Here is a 17,495-nt window from a genome sequence, read left to right on the forward strand (position 1 = left end):
GTTGCTGATTCAGTAATACCCTTGTATTGATTCTATATGTGCGCACACAGGATCAATATATGAGCAGTTACCTCAAGTTCTCTGTTGCACTCTTCCTTTTACATTAATGGCTGTCTCACTTTCTTGAGTTCAAGGAGAGAATGCCAAAACATTGGTCAACCACAATTACCACATTATCAAGCCTTGCATTGAAAACAAAGCTGCTTTGATCAGCCTTTTGCCTCAGTGCAACTCCGTTCTCTTGAACCTTTCTCATGCGCCGACCGTGACAGCGCCGTAGTCATTTTATACCTGTCCTCGTATAACCACATCACAGTGACATGCAAATGCCACCCAGCTAATTAAAGAGCCTTTTTGGATAGAGTAAGTGCTGTGTGCTGATTAAGATTTTTATTGACTTTAAGGGCTACTGAGTGAACAAAAGACACACTGTGTGACTGGACATCTCGAATAGCAAAAATGTCACTGCAGCTGACTGTGAGTGTTAGATTTGTATTCTGCATGTGACTGAGAGGATATGTGTTCTGCATGCATATGGTTTATGAAGCAGTTTTATATGTCCTCCCAAGCAGGATTTATTTGCTTGTTTGCACTGTATTTCACATCGTATTACAAGTAGTGGTCAACCCATTATGACCGTGCCGATTGGTGCCGATATTATGCATTTTTGTGGATATCAGTATCGGCCGATATGACAGTTTATTTTTGCAGCACTGTATGTACCAACTCATTTCACAAAGTCGTAACAAGGTTTCCGTAGGTGAACCTGCGGAAGGATCATTGGGCGCCTAATGGCGACTTCTGCTCCTACTGGCAATTAGGATGGGTTAAATGCAGTAGACACATTTCATTGTGCAGGGAACATGTTCTTCTGTGCATATGACAATAAAATTTCTTTGAATCCTTTGAATTGGTCGCCAAGTTCTGCTTCACACATACATTTTTAAAAAGAGATAGTCAGTGAGCCACTTTCACGTTCCGTGAGACCACAGCACTGTGTAATGGCAGCTCAGAGAGGCACTGCAGAGCATGGCTGAAAGCAGCGTCTCTCTCCATCTGATTGATAGAAAAAAAAAACCACCGAACCTCCATTAAAATCCTTAATTATATAATCCAGAGCTTCTCTGTAGCATCTGTAGCTGTTGTTAGATTCAGAAATTAATGGTTTATTGTACAGTTTAAAGGCTTTGTGTTTCTAAAAACCTCCAAATTTGCTCAAAGGAGAAGAAAACAGCAAAGACGATGTGAGCACAAGGAGCAGGCGGAAGAGAGAGGAGAGAGGGAAGAGGTAACTTCACTCAATTTCACATGAAAACAAAGTTAATAGTTTTCACTGAAACTGTTTACAAACTGTTTACTGTTTACACAATCACATGTGAACAGCAGACTTTGGCGCTAAAGACTCGTTAAAGCAGCCGAGCAACTTAACGGTCATCATCAGCTCACAGCCTCACTTTGTAAAACAGGAACGTGTGAAAAAAACTATGACTCAGAAAGATTTCCATCCAGGTTTTATCCTTAAAAGGGCAGTTTTTTTTTTTTTTTTTAAATAAAATCAGTCCAGGTTCAGCTCTTTATCAAATAAGATAATTATTAAATAGGTTATATTGTTAAAAAAAAATGCAGTCCCACTCAGAAATCTTGAAAGAACAAAAACTGGCAAGATGACATAAAATGACATAAAATGTCTACTGTGTGTAAATGTACATTTACACTCTGTCTCACACTCACACACACACTCATCTTCAACCACGTAGTCCAATGAAGGGTCGCGGGGGGCTGGAGCCAATCCCAGTAGTCATAGAGTGCGAGGCGGGGTACACCCAGGACAGAATGCCAGTCTGTCACAGGGCCACAAAGAAACAAACAAACACATTCACATCCACTCACACACCTACGGGCAATTTAAAGATTCCAATCCACCTAACCCGCATGTCTTTGGATGTGGGAGGAAACTGGAGCACCCGGAGGAAACCCACACAAACACGGGAAGAACATGAAAACGCCACACTGAAAGGCCACATGCAAGAATTGAACCCATGACCTTCTCACTGTGAGGCAACAGTACTAACCACTAATCCACCATGCCGCCCACACTCTGTCTCACGGTGTTAAATTTCCTGATGCAGCGGATGTAGCACACAATCTGCTCCACTCTGAATGTCTCTTTGAATGCGTGTTGAACATGGAGACTTCAGTTTTGTTAATAGGCCAAATATAACTTGAATTATGATTAATAGTTTTTTGGGGAATAATCTCATATTCGCTGCGCGTTTTGCAGACAGCTGCAGCAAAATGACTCATTTCCTCGTCTTTGAGCTGGAGGAGCAAGAGGGCTGGGAAGAAATATGATTCCTTCAACTGCAGCAGGAGAGACTGCTGTTATCAATCCCCAACTTCACGTGGGTTTGATGACAACACATAGACCCTGTGTGTGTGTGTGTGTGTGTGTGTGTGTGTGTGTGTGTGTGTGTGTGTGTGTGCGCGCGCACGCACATGCGTTTTGCGAACGGGACTTTTCTTCCATGTCTCTCTGTCTGTGACAGCAAACAAATAAAAACAATTAACTAATTTTTCTTTATCACCGGTGTAAAATATATTACCAAATAAACAATGATTTTAAATCCACGTACTTTGGTTGCTGAGTGAAGGGAAATTGTGGTTTCATGCAGAGCAAAAAAGAGAAAGTGATCAGTTTTGAATGTTGTGTGTTATTTGCCGTGCTTGGAGTGTGTTTCATTGTGTGTGGTGGAGTGTTTTAGCATGTGTAGTTACTGTGTGGTGTAGTTTCTTTTTTTTCTTTAGTCAGTGCGTCAAAATAATCAGGTGTCTGGAACAACGCGTCAAGTCTCTCTTTTTTTTTAAACTGCATGGAGATGATCGAATGAGCGTGGAATGTGTCATCAGAGTCTGAACCAGAGCGCAATCAATCTGATGATAAAGTGGACTTTATTGTTCTGGTCTGAATGCCATACGGCTGTTTTGCGAGAATCTGTTGGTATCGGATTTGGGAACGGTATCAGGCTGATTCACGTTACTTGTCAGCGTAGTGCATGTTCATATTTAAACCAGTACCTGCATGTTGAACCTCTTTAGACTCAGCCAATCTCAAAAAAATGGCCATCAACTCCAATCTAAGCCAACCATCCACCACAAATACCAATAACTAATCATTTGTCATCATATTAGAATTCATAATTTTCCATTCTTACCTTGTCCAGATCATTTGGACCTCCAAACCAGGTTGAATATGGCCATAAGTGGGCTCATTCTATTCGTGACACTCCACAGAAAATTAGTATCCAGTTGTACGAGGTCTGTTAGAAAGGTTTCAGACCTTTTTTTTATTTTTTTTCAAAAACCATATGGATTTGAATCACGTGTGATTGCATCAGTCAAGCTTGAACCTTCGTGCGCATGCGTGAGTTTTTTCACACCTGTCGGTTGCGTCATTCGCCTGTGAGCAGGCTTTGTGTGAGCACTGGTCCACCCCTCTCGTGGGATTTTTATTGCGAATAAATGTCTGAACGATTTGGAGCTTTGCTGCATCAATTTTTTTTCCAGAAACTGTGAGAGACTCCAGGTGGACACCGTTCGGAAAATTAATATGGCTTTCAGGGACGATTTTATGGGGATTATACAGATTAAGGAGTGTTAGTGCCGATCGACATGCTCAAACAACCACATAATTTCCAACGAGAAGGCTTTGTTGGTCCGGGACCTCGTCTGACTTTCACAGAAAGGCAGAAGGCGTGAACATCAGCACTTTTTCGGCACATTTCACTGTTACAGGAGTTTTTTTCATGGAAAGAAAAGTGGAGGGACGCGCCACGGAGCTGTTCATTACGCGGCACAAAACCACCTTGGTGTTGGTCTCACAGGACGGCTTTGAGATGGCTTTCAGATGGATTCCGGTTGCTTTTCAGTCGTGTGATTATCCGATTGTGATTGTGCATGAGCTGGACATGCCCCAACATGTCCTGGAAGGCTTCATCACAGCGTTGCTTTGCGCCATGCGGCTCCACCGCGACGCGCAGAACTCCTCCGCACGTCTGTCTTAATATGCTGAAAAGGTGCTGATGTCCACGTCTTTCCACAATTCCTGTGCTAGTCAGACATACCGGATCAAGACAGCATCCAGTTTAGAAATGAACGGCACATTCTACTGTTACAGGAGTTTTTGTCATGGAAAGAGGAGCGGCTCCGCCGCATGGCGCAAAGCAACGCCATGATGAAGCCTTCCAGGACATGTTGGGGCATGTCCAGCTCATGCACAATCACAATTGGATAATCACATGACTGAAAAGCAACCAGAATCCATCTGAAAGCCATTTCAAAGCCGCCCTGTGAGACAAACACGGAGGTGGTTTTGTGCCGCGTAATGAACGGCTCCGTGGCGCGTCCCTCCGCTTTTCTTTCCATGAAAAAAACTCCTGTAACAATGGAATGTGCCGAAAAAGTGCTGATGTCCACGTCTCCTGCCTTTTTATGAAAGTCAGACGAGGTCCCGGATCAACAAAGCCTTCACGTTGGAAATGATCTGGTTGTTTCAGCGGGGTCTGAGCATGTTGATCAGCGCTGGGAGCACGCCGCGCTCTCAGCAGTTGTGGGCTGTCCTTAAAGCGGCAGTAACACTCCTTAATCTGTATAATCCCCATAAAATCATCCCTGAAATCCATATTAATTTTCCGAGCGGTGTCCACCTGGAGGTCTCTCACAGTTTCTGGAAAAAAATTGATGCAGAAAAGCTCCAAATCGTTCATTTATTCGCATTAAAAAAACGACGAGAGGGTGGACCAGTGCTCATACAAAGCCTGCTCACAGGCGAATGACGCAACCGACAAGCATGAAAAAACTCACGCATACGCATGAAGGTTCAAGCTTGTCTGATGCAATCACGTGATTCAAATCCATATGGTTTTTGAAAAAAATAAAAAGTTTCGATACTTTTCTAACAGACCTCGTATGTCCCATAAAGTCATGTTGTTTGTTCTAATCCATCAAATTCCATTTACTCCATGAAAAAGTAAAAAATATGACGATAAAACAGCATCTTTTCCATCAATAACAACCGGTTTTCGACACTTTCGTATTTTCCACATGGACTGGGCTTATTCACTAACCTGTTTTCTCTCTAAATCCACTGTAAGCTCCATTCTCTGTACGTGCATTCGTCTGGTGGGCGCGTTTGTAAAACGTGCACTCCAAGGCACTTCCGCACTGATGACTTTGCCCAGTCAGAGTCAGCAAACCCAGTGATGTGTCAAACCTATGACTCATATTTTCTGTTAGCCAATGAGATAAGCTTTCCCGTGCACCATGGGAATCATAGTCTTTAGCTACAAAGGTGGGTTGCATGAGCGTGTGTAACAGACACAGCAGAGCGAGGCCAGAGGGCACACAGGAGTGAATGCTATGATTTGAAAATTTTAAATATTGAAAAAGTGCTTGAATGGAAATTTGCTTCCATCTAAATATGGAAATGTAATATAACAGAAATATGAAATATACATCATATTTAAGTTAAATTGCCTCAAGTTGTCTTTTTTAGTTGATTATGAAACATTACAAATCTTGAATTACTTTATTTATATAAGGACCACAATGGAAACAAGAGCGATCAGAGATTTCTGACGTCCACCAATCCGGAGCCGCATCTCCTCCAAAATTCAGTGGAGTCTTCTGTGCCCTAATATCTGTCTGTGGTGCATATTTGGTGAGAATTCGTTAAGTAGTTTAGACGTAATCCTTCAAAGCCAATATAATATGAAATCTTGATCCAGAATCCGGATCCGGATCACCTCACAAATGCAGTGGAGTCTTCTATGCTCTAATATCTATCTGTGGTGCACATTTTGTGAGAATCTGTGAAGTAGGGTTTTCACTCGTGGTACTGGCAACATGACACTTAACTAAACTGACTAAACCAATTGAGCTACAAAAACACAATAAATCAATAACACTAACAACACTGTTAAACTAACATGAACCCTGAACTCCCATGGTGCATTGCAGCACAATTGTTCACTGTTGTTAGCTAATTTCTCCAAAAATATTAGTCCTATCAATTTTCCATTTTTGCAGCATTCATTCTTAGCCCAAAATACATAAGCATACCAAATGGCAAATGTCAGCTCTCCCCGGTTTCTTTGTGGTCGAAGTCATAAACACGCATGCACACATGCATAGACGCACACAGAGGCCACTTGGCTATTATAATATAGATGAAGATATTCTGCCTTTGATTTTCTGTTTCATAAAGTAGTTTTGCTGTAAATTGTAAGGTTACAGCTATTTTTTTAACAGAATTATTCTTTCAAAGTCAATGGACAACTTTAGTTAAATTTTAATCTAAATTGATGCAACTAATATCTTTATGATCTCTATATCGACAGTGCTTCTTTGCAGCCTATGCTGATTACCACAAAGCTTTTGATTCAGTTGATTGGATAGCTCTGTGGGACATTCTGAGAATTTGTGGGATCTGCAAGAAGCTCCTGGTTATCATAGCCAGCCTATATACAGATACTGGGAGTGCTGTGTGGAGTGTCGGCAGAGCCTCTGATTTTTTTCCAAGTGAAAAAACTGGTGTTCTGGTTTCTACAGTATTCAGTGCTTACTTGGACTCGGTGTTGGGTAGGGTTGTGGAAAGCAGTGACGTCTGCAGTTTTGTTGATGAGGAAACAAATAAAGACCTTGTCTTTGGTATGATCTTTGTGGAATCAATGGATACTCTGATTGCATCACTTGAAGAAGTTGAGAGAAAAGTGTCTGGGTTTGAGACTATTCTGAATCAAGATGAAGATTCAGGCTTTTTACGACTTCCTGGATGGTGAAAGTGTTGATCTTATAGAAATGTTAACATATCTCGGCAGTGACATACAGTAGTGTTCAGAATAATAGTAGTGCTATGTGACTAAAAAGATTCATCCAGGTTTTGAGTATATTTCTTATTGTTACATGGGAAACAAGGTACCCGTAGATTCAGTAGATTCTCACAAATCCAACAAGACCAAGCATTCATGATATGCACACTCTTAAGGCTATGAAATTGGGCTATTAGTAAAAAAAAAAAAGTAGAAAAGGGGGTGTTCACAATAATAGAGTGTGGCATTCAGTATGTGAGTTCGTCAATATTATGGAACAAACAGGTGTGAATCAGGTGTCCCCTATATAAGAATGAAGCCAGCACCTGTTGAACATGCTTTGATCTCTGAAAGTCTGAGGAAAATGGGACGTTCAAGACATTGTTCAGAAGAACAGCGTAGTTTGATTAAAAAGTTGATTGGAGAGGAGAAAACTTATACGCAGGTGCAAAACATTATATGCTGTTCATCTACAATGATCTTCAATGCTTTAAAATGGACAAAAAACCAGAGACACATGGAAGAAAACGGAAAACAACCATCAAAATGGATAGAAGAATAACCAGAATGGCAAAGGCTCACCCATTGATCAGCTCCAGGATGATCAAAGACAGTCTGGAGTTACCTGTAAGTGCTGTGACAATTAGAAGACGCCTGTGAGATGCTAATTCATTTGCAAGAATCCCCCGCAAAGAGGGTACAATTTGCCAAAGAACACATCAACTGGCCTAAAGAGAAATGGAGGAATATTTTGTGGACTGATGAGAGTAAAATTGTTCTTTTGGGTCCAAGGGCCGCAGACAGTTTGTGAGACGACCCCCAAACTCTGAATTCAAGCCACAGTTCACAGTGAAGACAGTGAAGCATGGTGGTGCAAGCATCATGATATGGGCATGTTTCTCCTACTGTGGTCTTGGGCCTATATATCGCATACCAGGTATCATGGATCAGTTTGGATATGTCAAAATACTTGAAGAGGTCATGTTGCCTTATGCTGAAAAGGACATGCCCTTGAAATGGGTGTTTTAACAAGACAATGACCCCAAGCACACTAGTAAACGAGCAAAATCTTGGTTCCAAACCAACAAAATGAATGCCTCACAGATGTGAAGAAATCATGAAAAACTGTGTTTTATACAACTAATACTAGTTTAGCGATTCACAGGATTGCTAAAAAAAGCAGTTTGAACATAATAGTTTTGAGTTTGTAGCATCAACAGCAGATGCTGCTATTATTGTGAACACCCCCTTTTCTACTTTTTTTTAATAATAGCCTAATTTCATAGCCTTAAGAGTGTGCATATCATGAATGCTTGGTCTTGTTGGATTTGTGAGAATCTACTGAATCTACTGGTACCTTGTTTCCCATGTAGCAATAAGAAATATACTCAAAACCTGGATCAATCTTTTTAGTCACATAGCACTACTATTATTCTGAACACTACTGTACATATGTCTGAGTACTCAGCTTTTGAGATTGAGAGGTACTTGGGAAGAACTTATTGAGTCATAAGGTTGCTGGACAAAGTCTTTGGGGTCCTGGTGCTGCCTGTTTTGTTGTGTGGCTGTGAGACTTGGAAGCTAACAAGTTACCTAAGGTGAAAACTGGATATCTTTTGTCCTAGGTCTCTTTGAAGGATCTTTGGGTACCACTGGAATGACTTTATATCAGACAAGCAGTTATCAAGAAAGACTAAGATAAGGAGTATCGCTTGCACTGTGAGTGAGCATCCCCAACAATGTTATGCACATGTGGCCTGTTTCTCTGTGCATGATACAACATGCAAGTGCCTGAGTGTTGAGGACCCCAGTAGCTGGAGAAGGCCATGGTGATAGCCACGTTTCATCTGGCTGCGTCAGACAGATTGTTCTTTTAGAAATGTGGGAATGGACAGTTTGTCTGACTGGGTGGTTGCTATCCTGGACCCAAGGTCATTCCGTGGTGTTGTGAATGCGGCACCAATGCATGCTCCCAGACATGACTCGATTGTGAAACCCTTGAATCTCAAGTAAAAGTCTTTTTATTTATTTGTTTATGAGTCCATACTCAAATTGACTTTGTGGCTGTTGAGTATGGGTTTTTGTTGTTGTTGTTAACACCTTACGGCCCAGTCACACAGCATATGATGATTTCTGAACGAAGTGGAAAAAGTAAAAAAAAAAAAAAAAGTCGCAATTCCTTGAGAAAAGGTGGACTAAATGCTTTATCACCGAATAGCCTGCGAAGGAAGAGTGCAAAAGGGACAAAAGAGGAACTAAACGAAACCAAAGCTATCGTTGATCTTGACGCTTTAAACAAAACGCGCCAGGAGCCACAGCTGGAGCAGTGTGTGTCTGCATCTCTGAGTTCCACCACTCGGCGCTTGGTTGGAGCTCATAGCGCCTGAGTCCTGGAGAAACTGCAAACAGAAGCTGTGGAGATCTGTGCACAGGTCGGTGGGTGCACCTGCTCTGGTTTCTCATCCAGAACAAAAGAGGGATCATCTCCTTCATCATCAGAACCCTCACTGTCTGATGACACGCTGCATACTCCATCTTGCTCCGATTTAAAATAATAAAAAAAAAATAATCTGGTGTGCCGTGGTCACTGCTGTATCACTGTATTACATTACTAAGCTATATGTATTGATTTATAACAGAAAACTGTCAAAAGGTGGAATAAATATAAGTGTAAAGATGATTGAATATATCAGAGCAGTAAATTGATCAGTCCGTGTGAACGCGCATTGACTCACATGTGCGGTTATTTCCACCAGCTGCAGCTCATCCACAATGTGAATTCTGCCTTCCAGAACAGCTCTTTATATAATCATCTGAATCATCTACCTGTTGCCACATGTACATAAGGGCTGGGTTGTCATTCCTACACTCATATTGTTATATTTAATAAAAAATAATAAGCACACGCAGGAGCTGCTGCTGTCGCTGCTGCTGCATTCAAGTACCGTCGGAAGTTACACAATTTTTTTGTTGTTTCAAATTCAGCAGTTGCTTGTAGCAAAATAATTGTGTCCACACAAAATATTAATTCTGGCCTATATAAGGTGCCTGAGCCCATTGAAGCTGACCCCGCACCCAGATAAAAAAAAAAATCCAAGCAAACGGGCTGAGTTTGCCCTGTAATGTCCAACTGTACATGGACTCAGCAGCAGCGCTCAGAAACAGCTTCTGTACTGTGTGAAAACATTCAGCTGGTCAAATGAAGTCAAAGTAAACCCTAACGTTACAAAAACTAAGCAAACAATAAAAAACATCAAGAACAGCAGCAAAAAGAAATACGGATGAATTGAGGTTTTCGTTGCCCTTTGTTCAAATTTTTCAACAGTTTAAAAATCCTGACAAAGCGCCAGCTGCAGGAACGAAGCTGCACGAAGGTTAAACGATGCCAACGAAAGTCCAGATTTCTTGTTTTGTTAGGGCTTCGTTGCCCTTCGTTAAGTGCCGTGTGACTGGGCCATTAACTTCATGATTGTTTCACAGATTGTGAAACAATCAAATGGAAAAATAAAATAATAAAAACATACAGTAAATATCTTAACATGAACAGGAAGCAGCATGTTTGATAGATAAAAAGACTTAAAAGACTGAACAATAGCAGTCTGTGAGCTTAAAACCTCTGCATTGATTCGCTGATTCCAGTGGTGTTCTTATTATTATTATTAGTAGTAGTATTATTATTAATTACTTTATTTATTTATATTGGATGAAAAACACTTTCATCTTGGTAACTACTCTTCACCCAGGTGAAGACTGGTACCTGTGCTAGTATTTTAAATGGAGATTGTCCTTTGTATAATGCTAATTTCATGCTCAAATTACATAGCAAGTTTTAAAAATGTTTACCACCAAACAGTTTTGTTTGTACATTACCTTCCTGCTCTATTTCTCCTTCTGCATATTTACAGATGAAGGTTACTACCAGAGTGGAAGATTTCAGTTTGAAATAGATGTCCCTGAAGCCTATAACATGGTGGTAAGTAGTCCTGCCATCTCTGATTGGTTGATCAAAAGCCTCTGATTCTGTGTGCATTTCTTCTCATTTATATGTGTGGTCAGCATTAGTCAGCAAGCTAAAGTGAAAACACCTTTAGATATGCTGTCAGATTTTGTTTTGTTTTGTGTATTCTGTGTGGCTTAGCCTCCAGAACAGTAAAATATTGGTCTGGCAAACTGTCAGTTGGAACTAAAATGACACAAAATGGTATGTTTAATTGTATTTCAAATTCATAAAATATCAACATTCTGATCTTTTTGAGGTAAAAATTGCTTCATTATATTCCTTTGTTTCCTCTGAGTTACAACTGCATCGCTTATCTATTTTGTTCATTATCTTTTTTTTGGCTGACTTCTCACATTGCATGTTTGAATTTGTATTTTTTACATTTGTAATTGAGTTGTTATCATTGTGTGTCATTTTGAATATGGTATTGCAGTTTTTTCAGGGTCTGTTATGCATTTTCTATACTAATATATTTAGCTGCTGCTCTCTGACATCTGAGAAATTACCTCTATTAAAGCATTGTAGCTGAAGAAGTAAGTCCCTTCGGCTGCTCCCTCGTTTTTCACTCAGGGTCGCTACAGCAGATCCAAGGTGGATCTGCATGTTGATTTGGCACAGGTTTTATGCCGGATGCCCTTCCTGACACAACTTCACATTACATGGAGAAATGTGATGGGGTGGGGTTTGAACTGGGAGCCTCACTGAAACCAAGCGCTCCAACCACTTACTAACGAAGAGTTGATGGGGCTGTCCTTCCACAGTCTAGAGTAGTGGCCAATTGCTGAGACCTGCATGGCCTTCAGGCTGTACTTCACAACTTCATAGGCCTCATAGGTCTCCACACGCAGGCTTGATGTTTTGGCTTGCATAATGTTGGACATCATACTGAAGGAAGACTCCACTTGAGGGCGATGAAAAGGGCACAAAGCAGAGAATTCCAACTTGGCAAGTGTTGGGTACCTCAATTATTTTTTTTTCACTGCATTCCACCACAGGTCAACTCTGGTGTCATCCATCCATGAATTTATGAACATTACAGACATGAACTTGCATAGTGGTGACATAAATTCAGTTACAAAAATAACTGTAAATATTGTTCTATTGTATTTAAAGCCTCCCCAGGAACCATCACCTTATCATGGTGGAGAGGTTTGTGTGCCCCCATGAACCTGAGAGCTGTGTTGTCTGGAGCCTTTGTGCTCCTGGTAGGGTCTCCCATGGCGAATTGGTTGCAGGCGAGGGGCCAGACTAAGAATGGTTCACAATGACCCGATGACATTTCGCTCCATTTCATATTTTAGTGTAGCCGAAGAATCACACCCCTGATGCAGTCTCTATGTATCCTTTATTGCTTGAGTAAAATCACAGCAGATTTGGTTCTATTTGCACTGCGTTCAAACTGTTTTCATTCTAGAAATGGGTTCACCAAAGTTTTTACCTCATAAAACTTCTGCAATTTATAAAGAACATTGTAGATCAGTGAAAAATAAATGTCCAGGATAAAAATGTCATTTTTATGGACAATGTTGTCTGTCACTCTGCATTATGTCTAAATGTTAGGGCCCCTTCACACAGTACAAATAAGTACAAGGGAACACAGTGCGAGCAGCTGTGAGATGTTTGTTACATTAATGCGATCATTTGTTTAGACAGAAGAGGAATTTGGAAAGGACCACCACTGTTGTTTGATACTGCTCACTGAAGATGGCATGACACATGAAAATCAGCTATTAAAATACTGTAAAGGATAAGAACATATGGCCTGACCTCGTTCTGTTGTTTCCAACTACGATATATACACCTGATTGACTGTGACATGCAAACATTGTGTAATGAATACCGTTTTGTCTGTTTGATCAAGATGAAAGCAATCTCTCTCTCTCTCTCTCTCTCTCTCTCTCTCTCTCTCTCTCTCTCTCTCTCTCTCTCTCTCTCACTCTCTCACTCTCACTCTCACTCTCACTCTCACTCTCACTCTCTCTCTTCACTCCAGCCTCCTAAAGTGAGATGCTTGACCAGAATATGGCATCCTAATATAGCGGAGACTGGAGAGATCTGCCTTAGGTAACACTGACTGTTCTTTTCCTTGATGCCTTTCCATCTTGCATTAAACTCCCTTCTCTCCCTTTATTGCTAATGAATTGGTTGTTTAAATTAATTCCCATGGTTTCTATTGCAAAGTTAATGGAAAGAACAACTGAATTGATTTTCCTGTGTGATAAGAAAAACACCTGACCTCTTTTTAGAAGAGCAACTGGCTGAAAAGAAGTACTTATATACATTCTAAAAATGCTGCAGTGGAATTATTGGACATGGCACAGAGAAAAGCTACTGTAATGTTTAGCAGATATCTTCAAAGTATTGTAAACTCTTGTGACTTGGTATTCTTATGTCTACAGCTTGTTACGAGAACACTCTATTGATGGAACAGGCTGGGCTCCGACCAGAACGTTAAAGGTAAATTTGCTTGTATTGTAATGGAATTTGCATGTTGGACTGCTGTTTTCATCTGAGATTGTTGGCTACAGGCTTTCTTTTCAGGAATATTTCCTATTATACAGTGCATTTTCATTTATTTTAACCATATAGCCCAGCTTGAAAGGGTCACAAGACTATTCTAAGTCAATATTTGAAGGTTTGCTTTCTACACCACAGCTGAGTTGAAATGAAGCAATCAGTATTGTTGAGTTTAATTTCAAGATGTTAAATATAACCATTACTGTTAACACAAATCATCACTTTTTCAGCCAGTTTTCTTCAGACAAGTCAAGAGACTGCTGCTTGCACATTTCCAAATCATATACGTCAATCATGAATAAATTCAAACAGCATGGTACTACATGGCAACATTGTCTGAACTTGGAAGTTCTCAAAAGCTGAGTGTTCAAGAAGGAGAATAGTTAGGGATACCACCAAAACACCATGACAACTCTGAAGGAGTTGAGAAAAAATTTAGAGTCAGTTAGAAAGCCTTTCATTTCTCACGGCTGTTGAATTAGCAGTAAAACGTGCCTACACATTTTAGCCATTGCGGGCTTTCACCAGGGCAAACACAATGGATCATTTTATACCTTAAGGTCACTTGATTACTATAGACTGGTAGGCAGTTACATGATCACTGAAGGCAGTCTAAGTAACATGACAATGTCATATATGCACGAGTAAGATGACAAACCAATCACATCTGCTTTTTTGTGGTTATGTTCGGTCAATGTTACCTTCAATTCATGTGTTCTCTCAATATAAAAACATCCACATGGACAGACCTGATGTCCATGTGGGTGTTTTTACATTGGGAGGACAAACCGTAACATGGCAGTTCATTACAAAGAGGCAAATGATGGTAATTCCAGTATGCTTAAGATTTCAGTGATTGACTCTGTGCAAGCCTAAATAAAAAGAGCAGACTTGCAAAAAGAATAATTTTGGATACACAGTATACAACCCAATTCCATTGAAGTTGGGACGTTGTGTGAAGTGTAAATAAAAACAGAAAACAATGATTTGCAAATCCTCTTCAACCTCTATACAATTGAATACAAAAACAAGATATTTAATGTTCACACTGATAAACTTTATTGTTTTTGTGCAAATATTTGCTAATTTTGAAATGGATGCCTGCAACACATTTCAAAAAAGCCAGGACAGTGGTATGGTTACCACTGTGTTACATCACCTTTCCTTCTTACAACACTCAATAAGCATTTGGGAACTGAGGACACAAATTGGTTGTCATGATTGTCATGATTGGTTATAAAAAGGCATCCCCAAAAGGCTCAGCCGTTTACAAGTAAAGATGGGGCGAGGATCACCATTTTGTGAATAACCGCGTGAAAAAATAGTATAGCATCAACAACATCCAGAAATGCTGTCGCCTTCTCTGGGCTAAAGCTCATTTGAAATGGACAGATGCAAAGTGGAAAAGTGTGCTGTGGTCTGATGAGTCCACATTTCAAATTGTTTTTGGAAATCATGGATGTTGTGTCTTCCGAGCAAAAAAAGAAAAAGACCATCCAGATTGTTACCAGCGCAAAGTTCAAAAGCCAGCATCTGTGATGTACGGGGGTGTGTTAGTCCCCATGGCATGGGCAACTTACACATCTGTGATGGCACCATTTGGAGCAACACATGCTCTTTGTCTTTTTCAGAGACATCCCTGCTTATTTCTGCAAGACAGTGCCAAGCCACATTCTGCACATGTTACAACAGTGTGGCTTCATAGTAAGAGTGCGGGTACTAGACTGGCCTGCCTGCAGTCCAGACCTGTCGCCCATTGAAAATGTGTGGCACATTATGGATTGCCAAATATGACAACGGAGACCCCCAACAACTGAAGTCGTACATCAAGCAATAATGGTAAAGAATTCTACCTACAAAGCTTCAACAGTTAGTGTCTTCAGTTCCCAAACGCTTATTAAGTGTTGTTAGAAGGAAAGGTGATGTAACAAAGTGGTAAACATAACACTGTCCCAGCTTTTTTGAAACGTGTTGCAGGCATCCATTTCAAAATCAGCAAATATTTGCACAAAAACAAAAAAGTCTATCAGTTTGAACATTAAATATCTTATCTTTGTGGTGTATTCAATTGAATATAGGTTGAAGAAGATTTGCAAATCATTGTATTCTGTTTTTATTTACATTTTACACAACGTCCCAACTTCATTGAAATTGGGGTTGTACATTGAGAGCAACAAAGCACCCAGGTTGAAATGGGGAACTTGATTTTTCTCCTTTTCTGTAACTAACTAGGTGATTGATGCTTTATATAATGAAATTTTGTTTTTTGTTCATTTGTTTTGTTGTTGCTTAAATTGTTATTGCATATCTAAAGACCTACAGTCAATGCTCTAAGAAAATGGGTTTTCGTTTGTGATTTTTACGCTTGCATATACAGTGGCTTGCAAAAGTATTCAGCCCCTTGGTATTTCACACTTTTTCATTTGTTTATGGCATTTCAAATACAAAAGTAAAGCAGGCTTCTCAGTATAAGAATTTCTAAAATTATCGTCTTTAGACTCAAACTGAAAGCAAATCTCTGCAACTTGATATAAATTAATTAAAAATATAAAAGCCAAGATGATGGGTTGCATAACTAATCAGCCCCTTTGGTATAATACCTGTAAATAATCAGTTTAATTGCCAGTTTACTTCACACAAGTCAGGGGATGGATACATGAACATTTCCAAGTCACTGAATGTGTCTTGAACTTTATTTACATCAGTTATGAAGAAATACAAACAGTATGGCACTCTATGGTAAATCTTTGTGGCGTAGAGAGTTCTAAAAAACTGAGTGACTGCGTAAGAAGAAGAGTGGGGAAACCCATCAAGACACCCAGACAACCCAGAATTGGTTACAGGCTTCTGTGGCTGTGACTGGAGAAATTGTGCATAGTGCATGTTTTGCATTTTGTATCCCCCGTTATTCAGCTTCATGATGAAGTGGTACATAGGAGGATTTTCTTAAAAAGAAAACCTGAAAGTTCAGCTGCAATTTTCCAGAAGGAACATCTAAGATGCAAGGCTAGATTTAATGTTTTAGTGAAAAAAACACCAGCCCAATGGGCCTCACCGCCTTTATAGGTCTTACTTTGTGTTCCAAGGTCAAAGCCTGCCTGTTGATTCCTGAGACATGTTTTTGCTAATGATTCACTAGCCATGAGAAATTAAAGGATTTGAACTTTAAAACCTCTTGAGTGTCTCAGATCTTTTTCAGCTGTGTAAACTTTCTGCATTCACAAACTGAAGAGCACCAAACCCACCACACCTCACCACACCCAGGCAGTACTCCTAACATTTTACTTTTGTAAAGGTGTTATAGGCTACTTTGTCTATGACTGAAGAAATTACATTTCTGCTGCACCACTAATAACAGCTTCACAGTGGAGTGGGACAAAGAAGGCTCATGTTCCCCAGGTCCTTTCTGCTAAAGTGTTGCAGAAATTTCACTTTTTTTTTTTAAGGATGATCCTTCTCTGTGCCTTTTTACCATGAAGCAATATGTAGAAGTACTATGTAGCATTTGAAAAACTATAGCTTTTTCAGCTGCACATTAATGTACCAAGACTTCCCTTGATTTACCCTTGAACCACTGAGCACTTTGTGTAATCTATTTAGAAACTGTTACTGAACCTCAAAGTCAGCATGTATGCTCACCTTTTTTCAACCTTTGAATAAAAATATTTTTGACATCAACTGAGGTGTGGAGCGAGATATCAGCACATCATGAGGCTCTGTCCTCTTTGTAAAGTTTGGATTCAAACTTTAACATTCAATTCAAAGCATACCCATGGATTTGCCTTTAAAATTGCAGACTTCCTGCGGGGAGGAAAGAGAAGTGTGTGAGGACCACAACAAACTGGAATACACTGGTGATTTTGAAAATATGCAAATGATTGCATAAAGGGTGGAGTTGCCTTCAGAAGTGTATGGTTGTGTGTTCTTCCAGATCTTTTGACGGCATAATTTTTTTGCATTTTCTTCTGGTTATCGCGTTCTGTTCATTTTTAGCTAGTTTAAGATTCTTGCTGATAGTACTCCACTTGTTATTATTCGGGCTCATACAAGTGGGATGGGTAATTATGTGCATGGATAGTAAACAGCCTACAGATCCTTGAAAATACAATGAA

General features: G+C 40.0%; 1 protein-coding gene across 1 annotated transcript in view; it reads left to right on the forward strand.

Annotated features, from left to right (window-relative positions):
* Window positions 1-17,495, forward strand: part of ube2f (ubiquitin-conjugating enzyme E2F (putative)) — a 160,069-nt gene that overhangs the window by 91,129 nt on the left and 51,445 nt on the right. The window contains exons 5-7 of the mRNA XM_034186427.1: window positions 10,772-10,839; window positions 12,860-12,930; window positions 13,266-13,323. Coding sequence (XP_034042318.1) covers window positions 10,772-10,839; window positions 12,860-12,930; window positions 13,266-13,323 — 197 coding nt within the window. The remainder of the gene's footprint in view (window positions 1-10,771; window positions 10,840-12,859; window positions 12,931-13,265; window positions 13,324-17,495) is intronic.

The sequence above is a fragment of the Thalassophryne amazonica genome, chromosome 14, assembly GCF_902500255.1.
Source record: "Thalassophryne amazonica chromosome 14, fThaAma1.1, whole genome shotgun sequence".
Classification (NCBI taxonomy): Eukaryota; Metazoa; Chordata; class Actinopteri; order Batrachoidiformes; family Batrachoididae; genus Thalassophryne; species Thalassophryne amazonica.